Source organism: Physeter macrocephalus, chromosome 11, assembly GCF_002837175.3.
Source record: "Physeter macrocephalus isolate SW-GA chromosome 11, ASM283717v5, whole genome shotgun sequence".
In the NCBI taxonomy this organism is placed as follows: domain Eukaryota; kingdom Metazoa; phylum Chordata; class Mammalia; order Artiodactyla; family Physeteridae; genus Physeter; species Physeter macrocephalus.
In genome coordinates this window covers 119,903,706-119,927,812 of record NC_041224.1, presented here as the reverse complement: position 1 = coordinate 119,927,812, position 24,107 = coordinate 119,903,706, and the positions used below count along the sequence as shown (strand labels likewise).

The 24,107-nt window shown below is 41.1% G+C and overlaps 1 protein-coding gene across 4 annotated transcripts in view; it reads left to right on the top strand.

Moving 5' to 3' along the window:
- SLC25A21 (solute carrier family 25 member 21) overlaps positions 1–24,107 on the top strand; it is a 510,053-nt gene that overhangs the window by 412,319 nt on the left and 73,627 nt on the right. For all 4 annotated transcript variants that reach the window (XM_024118460.2, XM_028495733.2, XM_028495735.2 and 1 more), the window contains exon 4: positions 18,686–18,752. In XM_024118460.2, the coding sequence (XP_023974228.1) occupies positions 18,686–18,752 (67 nt within the window). The remainder of the gene's footprint in view (positions 1–18,685; positions 18,753–24,107) is intronic.

The following is a 24,107-nucleotide window of genomic DNA, read 5'->3' as shown; positions in this document are numbered from 1 at the left end:
CTTTTTTTTCCTGCATCTGTAAATAAAGGTAAAATAAGATTATGCATGTCAAGCAACTCTTGTTAAATCTTATTTCCCTCCCCTTTAATGTACTTAGAACATATTTATCCTTACTCATCCCCCTTTCCTTCTATCATGGCCTTAAGGAAGTGGAAGAGGGGTAAGTTTACAGCGGCAGGTTGTACGTGTGTGTGTGCGTGTTACACATATACACAACAGGATGGCATGGATGAAATCAAGTTCAATTGGTCTTTGGTCGCATGAATATAACATGTAGAACAAGGAGGTAATGGTCTTGCTCTCCTGTGCCCAGATCAGCCCACGTTAAATGTGGATTTTGGTCCAGGGAATCCGAGGTGGATTGATGAGAGGTCAGGGACCCTGTTATATAAAGAGCCGAAGTGTCTTACTTATGGAAGAGAGGCATCAGGGTGCTCAATAACCACGTTCAAACATTTTGCAGTTCCTCAAGAGGACTGGCATTAAACTTATTTTGTGTGGCCTGGTATGTTAGTCAGGGTTCTCCAGAAAAACAGAATCAACAGGATGGATGGATGGATGGATAGATAGATGGATAGACAGACAGATAGTTAGATAGATTTATTATAAGGAATTGACTCACAAGATTATAGAGGCTGGCAAGTCCAAAACTGCAGAGCTGATGTCCCACTTTGAGTCCAAAGGCTGGAACCAGGAAGAGCTGATGTCTCAGTTTAAAGGCCATCAAGCAGAAGAATTCTCTCTTACTTGGGAAGGGGTCAGCCTTTTGTTCTCTTTAGTCCTTCAACTGATTGAATGAGGCCCAGCCATATAATGGAGGGCAATCTGCTTTACTCAGTCTATTCCTGGCCCAGTCAAGTTACACATAAAATTAACCATCTCACCTGCTGAGTAGAATCAGCTGAAGGTCACCTAAAAATAGAACTGGGCTCAAAGCAGGAGGGTCTCTCTTTCCAACTGCAAAATCATCCCAGGATCAGATGGACACTCTGAAAGGATATAGGATCCTGGCATCTAGAGGTGCCTAATCAGAAGCTGGGTGATAACTTGGCAGGGACATTGTAGAGAGAACTCAAACTTCAGAAGAGAGGACTAATGAGTTAAGTTCCCTATAGGGATAAGAATGAATCTAAAGCGCAGGAACTATTTTTAAAATTAGTTTTTAGAACATCCCAAGAGACTACCTTGGAAATCATGGTTTCTTCCATGATTACGTGAAGAGTGAAGCAAAAGCTTATAAACTGCCGCCTTAGATTCTCCCAGGATATAGTGATTTTTTCCCTAAAGCTCTCCATTTCTAAAAATTTCTCTCCCCTTCCAGTAGATTGTACCTCTTCTAAATACAAACGCTCTTAGCTCAGCAAGTGTCTTCTCATTGAGGCCTTCCCTGGAGAACCGATCAGAATCTGTAGCCTCCTTCCTTTCCATGTAGCAACCAGGCATCCTCTTGTTTTATTTTTTTTATTGTGGTAAAATATCCACAATATAAAGTTAACCATTTTAACCATATTTAAGTGTACAGTTCAGTGACATTAAGTACATTCACATTGTTGGACAACCATCACCACCGTCCATATCCAGAACTCTTTTTATCTGCAAAACTAAAACTCTGTGCCCATTAAATACTAACTCACCATTTCCCCCTTCGCCCAGTCCCGGGCAACGACCCCTCTACTTCCTGTCTCTGTGAATTTGTCTTTCTGTCTTTATGAATTTTTCTATTCTACTTACCTCATTTAAGTGGAATCATAGCAATACTTGTCCTTTTGTGTCTGGCTCACTTCACTTAGCATAATAATGTCTTCAGGATTCATCCATGTTGTCTCATGTATCAGAATTTCCTTCCTTTATAAGGTTGAATTATATTCCATTGTGTGTATATACTACATTTCGTTTACCCATTCATTTGTTCATGGATATTTGGGCCACTGTAAATAACGCCGCTGCGGACATTGGTATACAAATAGCTGCGCCTCTGCTTGCAGTTCATTTGGGTGTATATCTAGAAGTAGAATTGCTGGATCATAAGACAAATCTATGGTTAGCTTTTATGAAGAACCATGATACTGTTTTCTGCAGCTTCACCATTTTACGTTCCCATCAGCAATGCATAAAAGTTCCAATTACTCCACATCCTCCCTAACACTTGTCATTTTCCGGCCTTTTTCATAATAGCCATCCTAATGGGTGTGAAGTGGTATCTCACTGTGGTTTTGATTTGCATTTCTCTAATGATTAGTGGTGTTGATCTGACATCATTTTATTCATTTGTTTTTTGCCTGTTCATTGTCTGGCTCCCTCAACAGGACACAGGCTCTGTGAGTCTGAGAATTGTGTCTGACCTGTTCACTGCCTTATCTCTAACCCAGAGAGCCGTGACTGGAACGTAACAGACACTCAATTATTTGTTGAATGAATGAATAGATAGATTTACTAGAGAGAAGTATTCAAACTCCATATATGGAATCCAGATTAATCTTCAAGCACTCAACTTTTTGCCCGAGATGATAAGTAAATATAACCTTTCCATGACTCAGTGTTCCTTGAAAAATGGGAGAAAAATATACTTGTGCCTTTCCTGCCTCATGGACAAACTACACAGGTTAATAGAATACTGTGGCTAGATCTCTTTAGCTTATGGACTTGATACTTGACAAAATTATAGCATGTTTGCTATTTCAATGACCAAATTAAATGTACTGTTGATAATTAGTACTAGGTATATAGTAGGCGCTCAAGAAATACTTGCTGATAAATAAGTAAATGTTCTTGAAAATGGTAACCAAGTGGTAACTAAAAATACAGGCTGTGTGTAAGAGATGTGGAATTCCTTGGAACAAAAGAGCCCCAGACACTTAGTGGCTTTGATGGGAAGTCTAAGCATCAAGATTAGTAGGTAATTCAGAGGTCATTTTTCTTCAAATAAGTAATTATCTTAGAAGCTAAATCTGTAGCCACACTCCCCATGCAAGACTGCCTTTCTAAAAATCAGTCCCCTGCAGAACCCTAGAGAAGCCTGACTTCTTTGTTGGTTCACTCCCTAAAGCATAAGGAAAGCATTTTCCTATTCTTCAGCTCAAACAGCCATAGGTGTGGTCCTGCTTGCTTTACACCAGTGGCTACTTCCTGTTGTACCTGTTCTGCAAAATGCACGACTATTTAGGAATGAAAGAAAAGTACCCTCATTTGAATTTTGTTCTCATATTCAAACAGTGAAAACATGCTTCATGCCAACCAAGATTTCTGCCACTCTTGTGGGAGGTGGAATGAAATATTAACCTCTTCTGAAAAGATGTGGGTAAGATAATAATCTGTTTTTTGCATGTCTCAGTGTTATTCCTAAATAAACCAAAGAGGAAACCAAGAGGTAGGAACAAAGTATCTCTAACCAGCATGTCTTGGGGAGATGCAACCTGGTCCCCTATTTAGCAGTGACTGATGGTAAGAATACCTGTACCTTCCTGGTCTTGGAGGCCAGGATGGAGCACACCTTCAATTAGCAGTCTTTGGCTCAAAAAGTGAGTATATTCTAGACTAGAAAGTGGAGGAAAGTGAGAGTAATTTTATGACCTTCCTGGAGGAATTACCTGATAATGGCACTGAGTATTTGGCCTGCTTCCTAACAGATAGACATCTGGGTAAGAGCAGCCTCAGGTCATTAACCTTATAGGGAAGCTTGTTTTGTTTTGTTTTGTTTCTATTTTTCGATATGCAGTTCCTGGACTTTCCGCATCAGAATTGGGGGTGGTATTAAAAATGCAAATTCCTGAACCTCCACTCAGACCTACCAAATCCAAATTTCTAGAGGTGAGGCACAAGAATCCTATTTTTTTAGGAGGAGGAAAAATCCTCTCTCAAAAGCCCCCTCTAGTTTTATTGGCTAGAATTAAGTTGCATGCTCATGTCTCATTCTATTACAAGCCAGGAGAATAAGACCAGATGATTTACTCCATCACACCAGGGCTGGAGAGAGTTCCCTTTCCAGAGCACATGGCGTCAAAGGTGTGAACACTAGAATTAGGTTCTGCCAGCAGGGAGAAGGGATGGGTGGGTTTGGTGGGTAAAAATGCCGTTTGCTATCGTGGCTTGCCAGCTGATGGGGGATAATAATTCACACAAAGTCTAGGCTTCCCCAGTTGTTATTTCTTGAATTCCACTCCTGTGCACTACATCAAATGCCCAAAACTTTCCTCTTTGATAACCATTTTGGTGACATCTAGGTGATTCCAAAGAAACCAGGAAGAATTGACATTTGGTAGGAAAGTGTAAAAGATTGATCTTGGAATAGTGCAAAATGCTAGGTACAATTTTCTATTCACAACACCATCACACTGGATCAGTGGTAATATAATACATCTATTCTTTCATTCAACAAGAATTTACCAAACACCTATTATGTGTCGGTTCCCATATTTAGCCAGGGGAATACATCAGTAAATAAAATGGACAAAAACTCCTGCCCTGTCCTCATGAATATGGCGTCCTAGTGGGGGCAACAGGCAATAAACAAAGCAAGCAGGTAAACTACAAACATGTTTGAAGGGGATAAGTTCTATAAAGAAAAATAAAGCAGGCAGAAAGGATAGGTAGTACTCAGGTGAGGGTATTGCAATTTTAAATAGAGAGAGGTGAGGTCAGGCCTCACTGAGAAGGTAACGTTTGTGCAGTTTAAGGAGGTGAGGAGTGAGACAATGGGGATAAGTGGCGGAGAGGATCCCAGGCAAGATGCCCTAAGTGTCAAGGCCCTGGGGTGGGAGCATGCCTGCTCCAAAGAATGAGAACAAGGTCCGTGGACTGGAGGGCTGTGAACCAAGGAAGGCATAATAGGAGATGAGGGGGAAGGTATGAGGCAGTGTGTGGAAGCAGATTGCCTGGGGCCTTTGAAGGGATTCTGGTTTTGTTCTGAGGGAGATGGGAGGATGCTGGCAGGTTGGGAGCAAAGGAGTGATATGATCTGCCTTTCATCTTAACGGGACTATTCTGTTACTGCTTTGAGAATAGAGCGTAGAGAAACTAGTTAGGAGACTAGCACAAAGGTTCAAGTGCAGTACGATTAGGGCTTGGGCCAGGGTAATAGAGATGAATACGAGAAAGACAGAACTCAAGTATGCTTTCAAAGTTTCTGGCCTGCGTGCCTGGAAAGATGGACTTACCGTTAAGAGATTTGGAGAATATTGTGGGTGGAGCAAGTTTGTGGTGGAAGAATCAGGAGTTTCTTTTGAACATGCTAATTATGAGATGCCTCCTAAATATCCAAGTGGAGGTGTCGAGTAGATGACTGGGTTAACTGGAGATGGATGACAGTAAACAGCATAAGGATGATAATTAAAGTCATATGACTGGATGAAATCACCAGGGAGAGATAGATGAGGTCCAGAAACTGAGCCCTAGGGTTGGCTTCTGCATTGTTTTTCAGATGTCTTGAATTCTATATAGTTTATCCAACTTGTAGTTTTCTAGAACACTGAAAGAGTTCGTTAGGAAAACAGTTAAACCTTAATTATTCATTGATAATAATGTGGTATGAAGGAAACAATTTTTCAGAGTGATCTGGAAGACTGTGCACATCCAGAAATCCATAAAGTACAGATAGACTTTGATTTATTAAATCCTGAAAGCTCGGTGACTACCCGTTTATCTTGTGTTTAAATCAATTAACTGAGAACTCAGGTGCTTAAAAAACTGATGCAGGGCTTCCCTGGTGGCGCGGTGGTTGAGAGACCGCCTGCCGATGCAGGGGACGTGGGTTCGCGCCCCGGTCCGGGAAGATCCCACATGCCGCGGAGCGGCTAGGCCCGTGAGCTGTGGCCGCTGAGCCTGCGCGTCCGGAGCCTGCGCTCTGCAACGGGAGAGGCCACAGCAGTGAGAGGCCCGCGGACCAGAAAAAAAAAAAAAAAAAAACTGGTGCAGAGGACTTGGATGACAAGAGGGGCTACAAACCCTGGCTCAGCTGTTCTTCCGTTCAAAACCCAGCATTTTAGCCCCTCCCAGAAACCAAGCAGAACCTGGGGCCCAAGTACTGGAGACACAGGCACAGAAGGAGCGCTAGAGCCAGGAGGTGGAATGGCATTTCTCAGTGACCTGGCTCTCTCCCTGAGGACGCGGGAGTCAAGCACAGCGTTCAAGGGTAGAAGTTTTAGAGTCAGGTAGACTTTCGTTCTTATCACAACTACACCACTTACAAGCTGTTTGACCAGTAGGAAAGTTGCTTAACTTCATGGAGTCTCTTGTCCTTGTCTATGAAATGGAAAGAGTAGAATCTATTTCATGTAAAAGTTGAATGAGATAATAGTTGTAAAGCATTAAGCACAATGATTGATGGTTTTCTTTCTAAAGTTTCTCTCAGTAATCTCAATTCCAGTAGAAGTCCAAGCTGTTATAATACTGTTCCTTTGGAGCCTACTTTAGTGAATTGAAAGTCTGCTAAATCAGACTGTAATCTGTAACCTACAAAATGCCCTGGTCCAAAGCTTTGTTCTTTGGCAGGGTTGGGACAGTTGTTGAGTTGCATTTAACTCTGGTACCACTAGGGGGCACTTCAAGAAATTAATTTGTAGCCTACTGTAACAACTGGTGGTCATAAAGAGTTAATACATTTCCAAATGTGACTTATACTTTGGGAGTAGCCTACTTAGTGCACAACATCTTTGGTCTCAAACATGTATGACTTGGTTGTAGCAGAATTCCACAATGGGGTGTGAATTCCTAAGGCACTGGGTCACACACTTAGGTAGGGTTCCATTTGTAAAGGACATCTCTGAATATTGAGGCTTTCTGCCCCAGCTGTGGTCATATACAGCCCTGCAGCTAGGTCAAGCTATAAAATCAGGGAACTTACAACAATGTACTAACTCATTTCCATAAGCACTTGTAGAGAGAGCTGGCATAAAAAAAATCTCTATTCTGTCAGTAATCTTTTGGAATTAATTTGCTCACCTTTTGTGCCAGCAGTTTTTCATGCTAGGTGAACAGCTAACACATGATTGAGCTAGAATTCCAACCCAAGGAGGGTTGCTCCAGAGCACACATTCCACTACATCATATTGCCTTTACTGACAGGTAGAATCAAATGAATATTAAATGCTAGAGGGTGGTGATAAAGAACAGGAGTGGCCATTGTCAGACAATTTATAGGGACTTCCCTGGTGGTCTAGTGGTTAAGACTCCAATGGTTAAGACTCCATGCTCCCAATACAGGGGACCTGGGTTCGATCCCTGGTCAGGGAACTAGATCCCACATCCCGTATGCTGCAACTAAGACCCAGCACAGCCAAATAAATACATATTAAAAAAAAAAGCGATTTATAATCTGGATTAAATATGGTAATCACGTGAATAATACATACTCTACTCAGTTAAAAATATACAAGTCATTCAGACTGTTAATATGGTTACCAAGTCATATCTATGTATATGGACTATATACATACGTATGAATACGTATAGACATATATGCATAAGTATATACATTTCTTATTTGAATCTCAGTGTATTCAATATAAGTGCCAAGCACATAGTGTAACATGAAAGGCAACACCTTGGTCAAATATTGCAAGCAGGTGCAATATCAAGATATTTGTCTACATCCCAGAGAAAGCTTCCTGGAGAAAAGTAAGGTCTTAGTGGATTTGGGGACAACAGAACTACTCTATCAACATTTGACCCTAGAAAAAGGTGTTTAGCTTAGTGCTTGGAACAAAATATACTGAAAGAATAAGTGAGTGAATAAATGAATGATGACTTCACAAATGGGGAGGGCAGAAATTGGAAACAGGAAGTACAAAAAAGGGGATTGGTGAGAGGATGGGGGTGACTAGAATGGAGCAAGGAATTTCTTCAGCAGGACTTATTTAGCAGAGAGCTGGGAGCTGGCTGGCAAAGGACTTTCTGACTCCACAGTCAGGTCCTTTTTTCCTGGTTTTCAGTCCCAGTCCAAGAAATAGAGTTGTTTTGGTTGCTTTTGTTTTTTTGAGTCTTTTTCCTCAGACTTACCATCCACATGAGTGAAAGACTTCCCTTACCTGATTCTTATTCCCTAATGGAAACATGTTCATCTTTATAAGCAAGGTAATCTGCTGTAACTGAAAATTACTACACTTTTTGCATGGTCAGTTCTAAATGTGTCTCTTCACTTATAGATTCATGGAGCAATTAACACCACATTCTACCCATATTATTTACCATGTGAGTTGCTTCTCAAATATCTCTTTTGCTTTTTCTTTCCTTAGTGTTTTCTGTCAGGGTTCTGGTTCTTATATCACGCTAATGCCTTCCTTGGGATGAGCATGTTTGGTGCGTTGAGCATCCTGCCAACTTTCCAGGGAATGGAGCCAGGGACCTACCTCCTAAATGATACTGACAGCTAAACTAATTTTTTTGTATCTTAGAAAATCAAAGTTGTAGTTTATTTTAGACACATCAACAAAGTTTAAATTAACTGTGGTGGTAAAAGCATACTGAAAGTTCAGTTAAAAAGTGTGTTGAGGAAAACTTTAAAGAATTCCTCTGTACAGCATGTAATGAAAGTGGTAGGGTTTGGGGTAACAAATATATCCAAAGTCCATATGCAGAAACTCAATTCAATTAATTCTCTGTAATGAAAACTAATAATGTATTGTTTGTGCCTGGAGACCTGATATGAGTTGAAGCAGGGAGAACTTTTGTTAGTTTTATGTTAGAATCTTAGCTGAAATTTTCCTTATGTTGCCCTTTCTTGAAGTTCAGTCACTGCTTTTAAAAGAAGAACCTGTGTCACTTACTCTCTGTAAGCTGTTTTTCCTCTCCTTTGAAGGATATCTAGTTTTCCCTCTCTCCTTTGTCTAAATGAAAATGGCCCCAAGATGTGTGCAATTTTGAGAACTTCAGATTGCAGATTCTACATAATTCAAATAACAGAGCCATGGAACTGCACTCTTTCATTTGGATTCTGGGAGCCGCTAAGACTTGTGGGGTGTAAATGATGTCAGAATTATGCCCTAAAGGTGTAGTGTCAAGGCCAGAATTCTGCCCTGGGATACAGGACCCATCGAGCAATGGGAGCCATACACTCATAACCCAGGGCTGAGTGCCATCCTCATTGTTTTAATTACAGAGCTACAGCATGTGGGTAAGAAATTTGGATTTGACAACAGCAGAAGAAAGAGGATATTGTATGCCTTCAATCAGCTTTGTATTAGGAGATTCTTAAAGGGAAAATTATATGAAAGAAAGAAGGAGGAAGAAAACAAACTAGCAAGATCCCTATTTCAATATAATTTGGAGAAAATGACTGATTTGGGTTGGTCATGTTGCCAGAACAGATGACTCAAGGCTTCCAAACAAGAAATGGAAATCAGGAGGATGCCTGAAAGAAGAACAAATTGTGAAGATATGATTGACTATAAGGCTTCAAAATCAACTGTACCAAAGATGAGCTTGGATCATTGCCCAGAACAGAACTGAACGGTGATGTTCATTTAGGTCCTGACTGTTGAAACAAAATAAAATGTAGTAATTGTGCTCTGTTAGGTACACAGACATGTTAATGTTTTCCAATTTCCCCAACTGGGGATCTGGTGTCACTTCCCCTGTCGCTTCTATTTCATGCTTCAACGGTGAGAGTTATTGCTGCCCTGGACTTTTACTGATTGCCAGGTTTTTGGCAAAGAAGTGGGATCCAGGTGAAAACATCCATCTCATGCTGCATGTGAGTGTGCTGCAGGTGGCTTTGAAAATGGCTTTTCAACTTGGAAATCATTTCTTTAATTGGCCTTTTCATGCTTGGATGATGTGCACCTCCATCCTGGTGTGTGATGGTTGCTGGACCCAGGTTATGAATCTCAGCAGTTTGGGCCCCAGAACCCTTCATCTCCAACAACCAGGGAAAGCCTTGGTTTCCACAGGTAGCAGATGTGTACATTGATCTTTTCCTCCCTTAAGAGGGAAATAATTTATTCACAGCTTCCTCACACTCATTTCTCAGGAATCTATCAGTTGAGTTTTATGATAACCTTTCTGAGGGACAACAGGTATGACTCCCTCTAAAGGTCACATGTGAAGCAGCTGCACTGTTTCCCTTTCTCCTTGGGAGCTGCAAAGAAGAATAGATTCCATGTTGTGGCTCCTAAGGCCAAAACCCTGCTTACCAGCCTAGCAACTTCGGAAATTTCGCAACCCACCTGTAGGAGCAGTCCATCTCTACAGTACAAATGACTTCCAAATGGGCTTCCCTGGTGGCGCAGTGGTTGAGAGTCCGCCTGCCGATGCAGGGGACGTGGGTTCGCGCCCCGGTCCGGGAAGGTCCCACATGCCGCGGAGCGGCTGGGCCCGTGAGCCATGGCCGCTGAGCCTGCGCGTCCGGAGCCTGTGCTCCGCAACGGGAGAGACCACAACAGTGAGAGGCCCGCGTACCGCAAAGAAAATGACTTTCAAACAAACATTTTCTACATACTAAATTAGCAAAATAACAGCAAAACCAACAAGGGGGTGACTCAGAGGGAAAAAAGGAGGGGCAGATGGGACATGTGATTTATCTACTCCTTTTTGATTTCTTTACGTGAGTCGAATTTCGAGAATGTTAAACCCTCTCCTTTCTCTACCCACTATTTACCACAAAGTCTTCAGATTTCAGTAGTTGACTTAAAGCAGGTAACTTTTTTTCAGCCTTCCAAATGGACTAAAGTTGTTGTCAGGTACAAGATATTTCATTAAGGATCTGTCTGGTTTCTTGCGGGGGTCTAAAGTTTGGGCCTTAGACAAGGTAACCTAAACTTGGTCCCTACTAATGAGAGACAGCAGGAAGGCTTCTTCCAGGGTTTGTAAATGAACCACCAACTGGAACTCAAAGAAAATTCCACATCTCCTTGCTTTGTACAATCAACATTTTTTTACTAGTTGGTGTATGACCTTGGAGCCACCCAATATGTTAAATAGCTTCACACTTTAAAAAGGCAAGTGGGGGGGAAATGAGGGGTAAAATTATTTTGCGGGGTTTGGCATAAATCTGTATTCCAAATAAGCTATGTGTGAGCTGCGTTTTTGAGAAGAACACGTGCAATGCAGTTTTGATCTTCATTTTATAGATGTACATAAGTAATACAAGGCCTGTTTTGATCATACAATTAAAAACAAATGTGATCCAGTATTGTAATACTCTTTGTCACCGATATTCCTGAATAACAACTCTCAATCAGTATGGGAACCATCGTGATCGAATGGCTTTGGAGACCTGGAGCTCCGTCCTCATTTTTGCCTGTGAACTTCTCCACATTCCATCTGCAGGGTACGGGCTCTTTCACAAGTAATCATCCTAATGGGATAGCGTTTTAATGCGTGATAGGCTCCTGAAAGAAAAAATCTAAAAACATTTTCAAAATGGTTTTCACAGTCTCCTTCTAAGTGCTTTGCTTAACATTTAACAACTATCTTCACTATGATTGTGATTTAAGAATTACAATTTAAGACTTTTTCAGAAATGGTGGTGTTAAAGCTGTTTGTATCAGAATGCTTTTAGCTGTAGGTTAACAGAAGATGTAACTGAAAGCAGCTCAAATAGTAAAGGTTTATTTTTAATTTCACATAACCAGAAATCTGGAGGTAGGATGCCAGGATTGGTTCATTGAGCAGCCCAGTGATGTCATCAAGGTCCAGGTCCTATTTGCCTTTTTTTTTTTTTTTTTTTTTTTTTTTTTTTGCGGTACGCGGACCTCTCACCGCTGTGGATCCTCCCGGACCGGGGCACGAACCCGCGTCCCCCGCATCGGCAGGCGGACCCTCAACCACTGCGCCACCAGGGAAGCCCCCTATTTGCCTTTGATGGCCATGCTCAGCTTGTGGGCAATGATATCTCACTTGGCCACGGTACACAGGGATCTCATGCAGTGAGGACAACATCTAGTGGAAAAGAGGGGCTTTTCTTCCTATGTGCTCCTTTCCTTAGGCTAGAAATCCAAGACTTGCAGCATGCATCCCTCCCTCTTTGCTGGTACAATGGGCTAGGCTTGGGTCGTATGTCCATACTCAACCCACTCACTAGTAAGGGAATGGGACCACCATGATAGGTTTGAAGAGCTCTGCTTCACCCCCTGGACTGGAGAAGGGGACACTGAATACCTGCTCCTCAAGGAACAAGGAGGGGTGAGGAGGGTGTCTGTTAAGTCAACAACCAAAGGTGCTCCCCACTGACTTTTGGGATAACAACAGTTTTTATTTTAATATTTAGTATTAATATTTCTGTGTTTTATTATATTACTGAACTATGCATTGACTTTTTCCCACACTGACAGAATTATCCTGGTGTCTCTCTTAAGGGCAAAACTTTATCCTATGGGGAAAAAAGTTGATCCTAGGGCCTACTTTTTTTTTTCTCATCTGATCCACCTAGAAAATATTTAATAAACAACCCAAAAGTTTTCCCAGAAAATGATCCTGTTCATCTCAGCCCAGATCTATCAGTTATGCAGGTAGTGTGGTATATTACTTTAAAAGAGAATTGAATGGAAATGGACTAGAAACCTGATTTTTAATTGCTTCTTCTGCTTCCTCCTAAAATAAGAAATGACAAAATATTTTTGCAACAGAAATAACTTGACTTTTCAAAGGTGTTTGTAAAAATGATTTTATTTTAAGAAAAACTACAATACCTTTACAGCTCAGTGGTCAAGGAAAGAGACTGTGAGGACAGTGGAACTTGATTTGAGTCGCCATCCCCTGTTCGGTAGTGATAGGCTCACAGTCTTCACCTGCAAAATGAAGAAAATAATTATTGCTACTTCAAAGGATTGTTGTGAGAGTTGGATGAGATTAAATATGTCTATATGCCTTCACATATTTATTCGTAACAGAGTAGCTAGTCCATATTAAGCATTCAACAAATTTGACTATTTTTACTTATAACAATGTCAACAAAAGTCTATACACATCCAAGTTAACATTTTCCTACACAGGATAGTTAAAATCGAACTCACAACTTTTAGAAGAAACAACTCTGAGAAACGATATATGAGGGCTTCCATACAGTTCATACAACAGTTTTATGGGAGGTCTTGCATTGGTTCTTGTGTCTCTTCCAAAGAGTTCTCCAGTTGGCTTGATGTGGGTCAAAACTTAAAACCACTCTGGTGGTTTTACTGTCTTTCCAGTAGACATTAGAATCTCACTTTCCATTCATTCAGGGAGTCGACTGAATGTCCTGGGAAGTAAGCAGGATAAAGCATGTTGATATGGGTGTCACAAATCTCTTAACTTCCCTGCTTATTGTCCTGGTAAGCTATATGCTCTGTATTTCAAGCCAAAATTACATGAACACAGAAAAAAACTGGCAGAATGAACAGTGCATGTGAGTACAAACATAAGTTCTTTAGCCAAAAAAAAAAGTATCTTCTTCATAAAACCTTACAAATCCTTTTGGTTTTTTAGAATCTGTATATCATACTTTACATTAGGAAAACTTCCAGTAATTATCTAATCAAGTCAGAAAAATATGTCATCAGCTTGAGGCCTTACCCACATTCTCTTGCTCACATTTTTTTAAAAATTTTGTTGAAGTATAGTTGATTTACATTTACAATGTTGTGTTAATTTCTACCGTACAGCATAGTGATTTCAGTTATGCATATATCAATATATATTTGTTTTCATATTCTTTTCCATTCTGGTTTATCACAGGACATTGAATATAGTTCCCTTTGCTATACAGTAGCACCTTGTTGTTTATCCGTCCTATATATAGTAGTTTGCTAATCGCAAGCTCCCAATTCTTCCCTCCCTCACCCCCTCTCCCCCTTGGCAACCACAAGTCCATTCTATGCCTATGAGTCTGTTTCTGTTTCATAGATATGTTCATGTCATATTTTAGATTCCACATATGAGTGATATATGGTATTTGTCTTTCTCTTTCTGACTTACTTCGCTTAGTATGATAATCTCTAGGTCCATACGTGTAGCTGCAAATAGCATATTTCATTCTTTTTTATAGCTGAGTAGTACTCCATTGTACATATATACCACATCTTCTTTATCCATTCATCTGTCGATGGACATTTAGGTTGTTTCCATGCCTTGGCTATTATAAATAGTGGTGCTACGAACTTAGGGGTGCATGTATCTTTTCGAATTATAGCTTTGTCTGGGTATATGTCCAGGAGTGGGATTGCTGGATCATACGGCAACTCTATTTTTAGTTTTTTGAGGAACCTCCATACCGTTTTCCATAATAACTCCACCAATTTACATTCCCACCAACAGTGTAAGAGGGTTCCCGAGTGATATATGGTATTTGTCTTTCTCTTTCTGACTTACTTCGCTTAGTATGATAATCTCTAGGTCCATACGTGTAGCTGCAAATAGCATATTTCATTCTTTTTTATAGCTGAGTAGTACTCCATTGTACATATATACCACATCTTCTTTATCCATTCATCTGTCGATGGACATTTAGGTTGTTTCCATGCCTTGGCTATTATAAATAGTGGTGCTACGAACTTAGGGGTGCATGTATCTTTTCGAATTATAGCTTTGTCTGGGTATATGTCCAGGAGTGGGATTGCTGGATCATACGGCAACTCTATTTTTAGTTTTTTGAGGAACCTCCATACCGTTTTCCATAATAACTCCACCAGTTTACATTCCCACCAACAGTGTAAGAGGGTTCCCTTTTCTTCACACCCTCTCCAACATTTATTATTTGTAGACTTTTTAATTATGTCCATTCTGACTGGTGTGAGGTGGTACCTAATTGTGTTTTGATTTGCATTCTTGCTCACATCTTGGGTGTGACTCTTTGGATTGGCCCAAGTGCCACTCTTACCTGACCAAAGGCTTTTCATGGAAGAGGGCGTGGTACCGAGGTACAGCAGCAGCCACTTTGGCTGTAGGGGCCAATTTCCCGATCCGGGACTTTGGGTTGTAAGTAGATAAAGGAATTTATTATAAATAAATCTTTGGGTATCTCAAAGGATCAAAAGCAAAGGGAAATGTCAGTATTTAAGAAGGGTCAAGGTGTAACTAGGCTTAAAGAAATCCTGGCCATGGGATCACATTCACGGTACCAGAACTTCTCTATCTTTCTTCTTTGTTTCCCTGAACGATGGCTTCCTTCTTTCTTATCACTGCAGATTGACAGAAAACATGACTGCTGTTGATATTCTAGCTTTATGACGGGATCACATTCACGGTACCAGAACTTCTCTATCTTTCTTCGTTTCCCTGAACGATGGCTTCCTTCTTTCTTATCACTGCAGATTGACAGAAAACATGACTGCTGTTGATATTCTAGCTTTATGTCTTAGACCTTCAACCAAACAGAGTGAGGCTGACCTTTTCAATTCCAATTCCACAATCCTGGAGAAAAGCACTGCTTGGGTCAGATTAACTGGGGCACAGAGGCAGAATACCACTTGGATCCATTTGGCGAGATGCCCAGTCAACCACTGCCTACAAGCAGTATCATATTGTACTAATACGTTGGTTCCAGTGGTTTAAAAAAAATTGGGTGGGGCAATTCTCAGCAGAAGAGGTGCCAGCCTGGCTATTCCATAGTTGCCCACTATCGCATGGATATGCTGTAAAAATAGTGCAAGGAAGTACATAGTTCTAGCTTCCCATTTGCCAGCAAACGCTGCCCATGGTCCTTGAGAATCTCCCTTTAAAGCTCTTCATTCCTCATTAGAGAGTTCAGGATGGTGGGATAGCTGGAGCTGGTGGGGGAGGGGAAGATGATTGCACATGAAAGGAGCAGAGCAGAGAGAGGAGAAAGAGGGCACATCAAGGAAGCATCGCCAACATGAAGCAGAGGGCTCTGGACCTCCCAGCTCTTTTCAGATTAAATCCTTATGGTTCTCCCAGCTGCCTTTCTTCCCTCCTGCCTTACACCTCTTTTTAATATTTTCTCTCATCATTTTTAAAATGAGGACCTTCTGTGTTGCTTATAAGACTTCTGTCCTCCTCCAGAGAAGCAGTGCTCCACGTTAGGCAAAAGTTTAAAGTAATGCAGAGTTTGTCTCTTCAGAAAAGTGCTTTCCCATGTCTTCTTGTTCTTTTTCTTAGAATAACAAAACCTGAGGATTGGAGTAAACCAACCTTGAGATCCCTCAAATCCTTCTATTGCTGTGTACTCCATCTCTGGCATCCATGATGAGTGGCCATCCAGACCGCTTGACCACATACCACAAGGAACTCACACTTTTCAAGAGAGTCCATTCTATCTTCAGATAGTTCAGATTATTAGACGTACTTCCTTGTATTAAGCTCCCACTGAGCCAAAAATGTGTCTTTCCTTGTTGCTTGAACCTGTTCGTCCTAGTTCTACCACCTGCGAGCAAACAGAAAAGTCTGATCTCTTTCCTACATGCTCATTTTTCAAAAGATCCATCATGTTCATCATGTTTTTCCCTAAGCTCTTTCTTCTCCAGGCTGAGCAACTGTTCGTCCTATATCTGTTCTCCGTTGTATGGGATTTCAAGTACCTCTATTAACTAGGACACTCTGTCCTAAAAGCTTTACTTACTTAAATGTTCTTCTTTGTTTCCCCCTCTATAAACAGACATAATCTTCCAGATGTGAAAAAGTCAGCCCAAGAAGAACAGAACTAATAATGTCTTTTATTATAAATATAGAACTTCTTTTCAGGAAAATCACATTTATCTTTTAGGAAGACCAAACCTATGCTTAGTCACTCTCATGCTGAAAAGTATATAATAATTAATTTATAATGACATGTAAATGACAAAGAGTATTTAAATTTCAGGCATCAGTAGTTGGAATGGAAAGGAGGTGGGGGGAATTCATGAATTCCCATAGTTCTTCAAAGCAGATTCTGCTTTACTTCCTCTATACAAATGCTAGTACTATTCATTAGGTCGAAAGTAGTGGGCAAAATAAGCCCACATCAGGGGATCATTTGATTCCTTTCTTCCTCTTCATAAAATCCATAATCTTAACAAATACTTGTGTCCTGGTCACATACACATGCGTGCACACACACACACACACACACACACACACTTTGGGATAAGCACTGTAGTGCACACCTAGCCCTCAAGGAACTAACAGTTAGAAGCTGTAAGAAAATCCTTTTGCTCCCCTCACTGAAGGGTGCTGTGTAAGCCAGTGAATCGAGGAAGAGCAAGAGGTCACCATGTTGGATTGGGTGGCACAGTGGGTTAATCTGAATAAATTCTTTTTTTTTTTTTTTTTTTTTTTTGTGGTATGCGGGCCTCTCACTGCTAGGAGAGAGATTGGCAACACCAGAAGAGGAAGGAGGGGACAGAATCCAGAGAGAAAGCAGAGTTGGATCAATGAGACTTAAAAGAATTTTGGAAAATTGTACCACTTGTACATTTTTTAACCTGACACCTAAAATTTTTCAACATGACTTTGTTTTTTTGTTTTTGTTTTTGTTTTTGTTTTTTGCGGTACGCGGGCCTCTCACCATTGTGGCCCCTCCTGTTGCGGAGCACAGGCTCCGGACGCACAGGCCCAGTGGCCGTGGCTCACGGGCCCAGCCGCTCCGCGGCATGTGGGATCCTCCCAGACCGGGGCACGAACCCGCGTCCCCTGCAACGGCAGGCGGACTCTCAACCACTGCGCCACCAGGGAAGCCCTGAATAAATTCTTAACGTTATTGTTCCAGAAGCTCAGCTAGAAGCAGAACCCAAATAAGGGAGTTGGAGTGAAGTTTAATGGGTCAATCAGAGAAGCTCCAGCTTTCTCTAGGATATTAAATATATATCCTAAAATAGGAACACGTTGAGTCCTGCCTTTATCTGTAGCCACTTATGAGTTCACCAGGGAAACTGATTATCTCAGAAAATGATACAGAATATTCTCTTCTGTTGAAATATTTTCAGGTTTAAATGAGGGTATAGCATATATATATGGAAAGATTCCAGGACAGACAAATATAAAATTTTGAACCTTAAATTTTAATGAGAAGTAAGTGGTGACTTTTTATAAAACTTATCATAAGCATATGGCACTCATTCTTTTTCTTCCTAAAAATGTCTGAATATGTAACCATGAGTCTCTCAATATTAGCAACAATAGCTGTCCCATGCCCTGTGAGATTGTATATCAGCAGTGGAGTTTGACATTTCTTCTGTCAGCAACGTATGTCCCTGTAATTAGGTCTCCCTGACCTCCTTCCATCTCCACCAAGGAAGTTAAAAAAATTATGACTAATTCAGGACAGAGCTGGGAGCCCTAGTTCCACAGCCATAGTTTGTTAGTTCCCCTGTGTTACTAAACCTAAAACTGAGGTTTTCATCACCTGGTTAGCCTCAGAAGTTTCAGTCTAGTGGGCTTAGGTATAGCACAAACCTCATTTGGTGACCACAGGGAGGAGATGCAAGACGGTAGACAGCTTGAGGCTACTACCAACCACACAACTGGGAAAATAAATTCAAGATTCCTTAGATTAAGGAGGGTTGACTTAATCTTTAAGGTACAACTCATGATTATGTTTAGCAACTTACCTAAGGGGTTCCAGTCTCAGTATCATTTATTCCTCTTCTGAATGTCATAGTAGATATAGATGTAGAATTCATAATCTCTTCACTTTAGAATTAAAACAAAGGAAGATTTCATGACTGATGTGCTGCATTGAATAATTGGGAATACTTTAAGATTAGTTGCTTTATCCATAAACAACAGCAAAATCACCTGTTTCCTAATTCCCTTACTTATATAAATCTTTTTATTTCTCCAATAGGTTGTTCGGTTTTTACAAGGGAATCCTGCCACCCATCTTGGCTGAAACACCAAAAAGAGCAGTGAAGGTAAACATTGTATGCCTTCCCACCAACTGAAAATAGACTGTAGTAAGATCTTCAGCATCAACACATCCCACCATAAACTATGGGACATTAATGGAAATTAAACATAAAATACTAAAACTCCTAAAATTTTTAAATTTTTAAAAATCTTAAATTTTTTAAATTGTAACAATTTTTATCATAATTCGACTTGGTCAGTCTCTCAAATATTGCTATATTGATTTGTGGATTTTATTTTCCAGGTAAAGGCATTCCCTTCTAATGTGAAAATTATACAAAAAGCGCAGTGGTGAATGAAATTCATGTAATCAAACCACAGCAGCCACAAAAGAGCTTGGACTTTTTCTCAAGGCAATTCATAACTTTGCCTTTGGAACAATAATTATTAAAGAAAGAGAGAGGGAGAGGAGAGGAGAGAGGTGAGGTAGAAAAGCCTTTCTCCTTAAATCAGTCTCATTTTATGAACAGAGCACACAGACATTATATTTCTTTGTGTATGGTTCTCATATAGCACATTTATTTGGTGTGCTAACTTCATTTTTCTCCCTGGTCTCCTCTGTTAAAATTCTCTATTCTGGTTTTCACAAAATCATTACTTCCACTACACTGATTTCCATTCTTTTTTTTTTAACATCTTTATTGGAGTATAATTGCTTTACAATGGCATGTTAGTTTCTGCTGTATAACAAAGTGAATCAGCAATATGTATACATATATCCCCATATCTCCTCCCTCTTGCGTCTCCCTCCCACCCTCCCTATCCCACCCCTCTAGGTGGTCACCGAGCTGATCTCCCAGTGCTATGCGGCTTCTGCATAATCTTATAACTATGGACGTTTATGTACTACCTGCTGGTTCAGTATCTGGATAAGAACATGGAGATCTAGCAGGACCTCCTGGGAGAAAGAAGTAAATCTGATCGCGCTTTTATAAGTTCTTTCAGACAAAAGTCCTGATCCCAGTGGCTCTGACTGGCATTGCCCCTCCCGCAACACCACTGACATCACCAAATATGGCTTTGTCTTTCCATAATAAGGATAACATAAACTTAGACTGAAAGACTTCCTTTCCAACTAATGACATAAAGCTTTTTTCATTTACATTACTCAATTTGTATTCCCAACATTCCTGAAAGGTAAGAAAAACAGCTTATATACTTATATCAGTTAATTAAGAGGGTGACTGAGTTAAAAATTATGATTAAAAAAACCCCAACATATATACACAGACACCAAACTTTTACATCCTGTGAAAATGGTGATTTAATAGGATTTAATTCAGGTCTAGAATTCAGAAAGCAAAGCTTTAAAACGTGCTTTCTCTGTAAATTCATCCTCTTCATTGCCATAGCTTTTGTGATTTTATATTATTACTTCAATACAAATTTCATTATAAGGATCTGAATCAAAAAAAAAAGAAAGAAAAGAAAAGGATCTGAATTGCAATAGAGAATCTGGAAAAAGTTCACCAAAGTACACAAGAGGGCTGAGTTGAATTATGAAATGGCTTCACTTGATAAAAGATTGCCCAAGTAAACAAACAGAGCATAGTTCCTGTTCAAAAGGAAAGTCACTTTGTCTCCATGGAATAATATATTCATTTGTTCAGAGTTTTACGTGTATAAATAAAGTAAACTATAATTAGTTTTTCATGGAATATTTTTTCTTAATACTGTATTTTGGAGACAATTTAAACTTTAAGAGGATTAAGGTTTATCAATGTTGAACAGTCTTTTACGGAAGAAAAAAAAACTTGAGCTTTACAAAACTGAATTAGTCTCTACTTAAAAAAAGCAATGCTCCCTGCCAGAACAATGGTTAACAGATGAACTTTTGGGCAACTGGATATGGTGTATGTGTCCCAGACATCTTGTTTCAAGTAGATTTTACCTTAAAATTATTGAGACATATGGTAAGTACGTTGGCTTTTTAAGTATAACTTCGAGTTGAGTGTATCTTTGCCAGATAGATAGCACTAGTTTTTCAACACAATTTATGAAAACACTCATTTTATAGATACTTTATCTTAGGATTTGTGAGGAAAATGATCATCTGATTGCAACAATTTCATACATCATAAACTGCTTCATTGTATGTCATCAAAGTTTACTTTGAAAAAATATTCAGAGACCATAGATATATACACACACATACATATGTATATATGCTCTCTGAATATTATGTGTGTGTGTGTATAGAAACAGACAATGTCTAGAAACAGATAATGTTGTTTTTTCTGTACTTTATTCTTTGAAATGAGATTCATCATTAAAATAATAAGATTCATTGATGCTAAATAAATGAAACTTCCCCTTTCACAAATGAAGAGAGAATTAGTATTTTAGTTAGCAAAAGGAAATGAAGACCTCAGAAAGAGACCAGCTGTTTACTCAGGGATGGCAGGAACAACGTGCCAGGTTCCAGGATCTAGTCTTGAGCTTCACAGGTCCAGAAACACCATTATTCCATGGTCAGATTCTCAAGGACTGCTTAATGCTAACCAAACTCATGAAAGATTATGTTGATATACTGTGAAGTCTATTTGTTCACCACTGTATTTCCAGCCAACATGAAGTCACAGGGACCAGATTTACTCTCCTGCCTGAAACAGCAAGAACAGAAAATGAACAACATATATGAAACCACAATTTTTAAGACACTGGACATAAGGAGGGAGAGTCATACCTGAGATGGAAAGCAAATGAGATGAGCCCTATGGATTGCCCCAGCTCACCTACTTGAGAGAGTTTCCAGGGACACACAGGAGAAATCCAGTTGACTCCCTCAACCTGTGGACTCCCTGGGTTGAGAAGGAGCTGAGAGGACGGGGAGGGCAAGGCACCTAGAGTTCGCAGGCCATAACACCAGAGAAGGAGAGAGCTGCACAGAGAGAGACACCTAAGGTCTGCAGAGGGACGCCTCAAGTATTCAGCTGACCTGAGCACATATGAGGAAACTAGCAAGGCCTGGAAACAGCTGTCCGAAGGATTCGAGGGATCAGTGCTGGGCAGTCATGCAGGGCTGGGAACAGTGTCTGTTCCCACCAGCCAAACCGGGAGGCCTCAAAATGCACAGGGTGGAAGAGACCTTCAAGATGGCAGAAGAGTAAGACATGGAGATCACCTTCCTCCCCACAAATACATCAGAAATGCATCTACACGTGGAACAACTCCTACAGAACACCTACTGAACGCTGGCAGAAGATCTCAGACTTCCCAAAAGGCAAGCAACTCCCCACGTACCTGGGTAGGGCAAAAGAAAAAAGAAAAAACAGAGACAAAGGATAGGGACTTGACCTGCACCAGTGGGAGGGAGCTGTGAAAGAGGAAAGGTTTCCACACACTAGAAAGCCCCTTCACTGGCGGAGATGGGGAGGGGCGAGGGGGAAGCTTTGGAGCCATGGAGGAGATTGCAGCAACAGGGGTGCAGAGGGCAAAGTGGAGAGATTCCTGCACAGAGGATCGGTGCCGACCAGCACTCACCAGCCCGAAAGTCTTGTTTGCTCACCCGCCAGGATGGGTGGGGGCTGGGAGATGAGGCTCAGGCTTAAGAAGTCAGGTCCCAGGGAGAGGACTGGGGTTGGCTGCGTGAACACATTCTGAAGGGGGCTAGTGCTCCACAGCTAGACCGGAGGGAGTCCGGGAAAAGTCTAGACTTGCCTAAGAGGCAAGAGACCATTGTTTCAGGGTGCACGAGGAGAGGGGATTCAGAACACCACCTAAACGAGCTCCAGAGATGGGCGTGGGCTGTGGCTATCAGCGTGGACCCCAGAGACGGGCATGAGATGTTAAGACTGCTACTGCAGCCACCAAGAAGCCTGTGTGCAAGCACAGGTCACTATCCACGCTTCCCCTTCCGGGAGCCTGTGCAGCCCGCCACTGCCAGTGTCCCGTGATCCAGGGACAACTTCCCCAGGAGAACACACGGTGTGCCTCAGGCTGGTGCAACGTCACGCCAGCCTCTGCTGCTGCAGGCTCACCCCGCATCCGTACCCTTCCCTCCCACCAGCCTCAGTGAGCCAGAGTCCACAAATCAGCTGCTACTTAACCCCATCCTGTCTGGGCAGGAACAGACGGCCTCAGGCGACCTACACGCAGAGGTGGGGCCAATTCAAAGCTGAACCCCAGGAGCTGTGCAAATAAAGAAGAGAAAGGGAAATCTCTCCCAGCAGCCTCAGGAGCAGTGGATTAAATCTCCACAATCAACTTGATGTACCCTGCATCTGTGGAATACCTGAATAGACAACGAATCATCCCAAAATTGAGGCAGTGGACTTTGGGAGCAACGATATATATGTTTTTTCCCTTTTTGTCTTTGAGTGTGTAGGTGTATGCTTCATTGTGTGGTTTTCTCTGTATAGCTTTGCTTTTACCATTTGTCCTAGGTTTCTGTCTGTCCCTGTTTTAGTATAGTTTTTAGTGCTTGTTATCATTGGTGGATTTGTTTTTTGGTTTGGTTACTCTCTTCTTTCTTTCTTTTTTTTTTCTTTTTTTGATTGCTTTTTAATTTTTTATTTTTAATATTTATCTTTTATTTTAATAATTTATTTTATTTTTTCTTTCTTTCTTTCTTTTTTTTCTCCCCTTTCTTCTGAGCTGTGTGGCTGACAGGGTCTTCATGCTCCAGCCAGGCATCAGGGCTGTGCCTCTGAGGTGGGGGAGCCGAGTTCAGGACATTGGTCCACCAGAGACCACCCGGCTCCACATAATATCAAACAGCGAAAGCTCTCCCAGAGATCTCCATCTCAGCTCTAAGACCCAGCTCCACTCAACGACCAGCAAGCTGCAGTGCAGGACACCCTATGCTAAACAACTAGCAACACAGGAACACAACCCCACCCATTAGCAGAGGCTGCCTAAAATCATAATAAGGTCACAGACATCCCAAAACACATCACCAGACGCAGTCCTGCCCACCAGAAAGACAAGATCCAGCCTCATCCACCAGAACACAGGCACTAGTCCCCGCCACCAGAAAGCCTACACAACCCACTGAACCAACCTTGGCCACTGGGGGCAGACACCAAAAACAACAGGAACTACAAACCAGCAGCTTGCGAAAAGGAGACCCCAAACACAGTAAGATAAGCAAAATGAGAAGACAGAGAGACACACAGCAGATGAAAGAGCAAGGTAAAAACCCACCAGACCAAACAAACGAAGAGGAAATAGGCAGTCTACCTGAAAAAGAATTCCGAGTAATGATAGGAAAGGTGATCCAAAATCTTGGAAATAGAATGGAGAAAGTACAAGAAACGTTTACCAAGGACCTAGAAGAACTAAAGAGCAAACAAACAATGATGAACAATGCAATAAATGAAATTTAAAATTCTCTAGAAGGAATCAATAGCAGAATAACT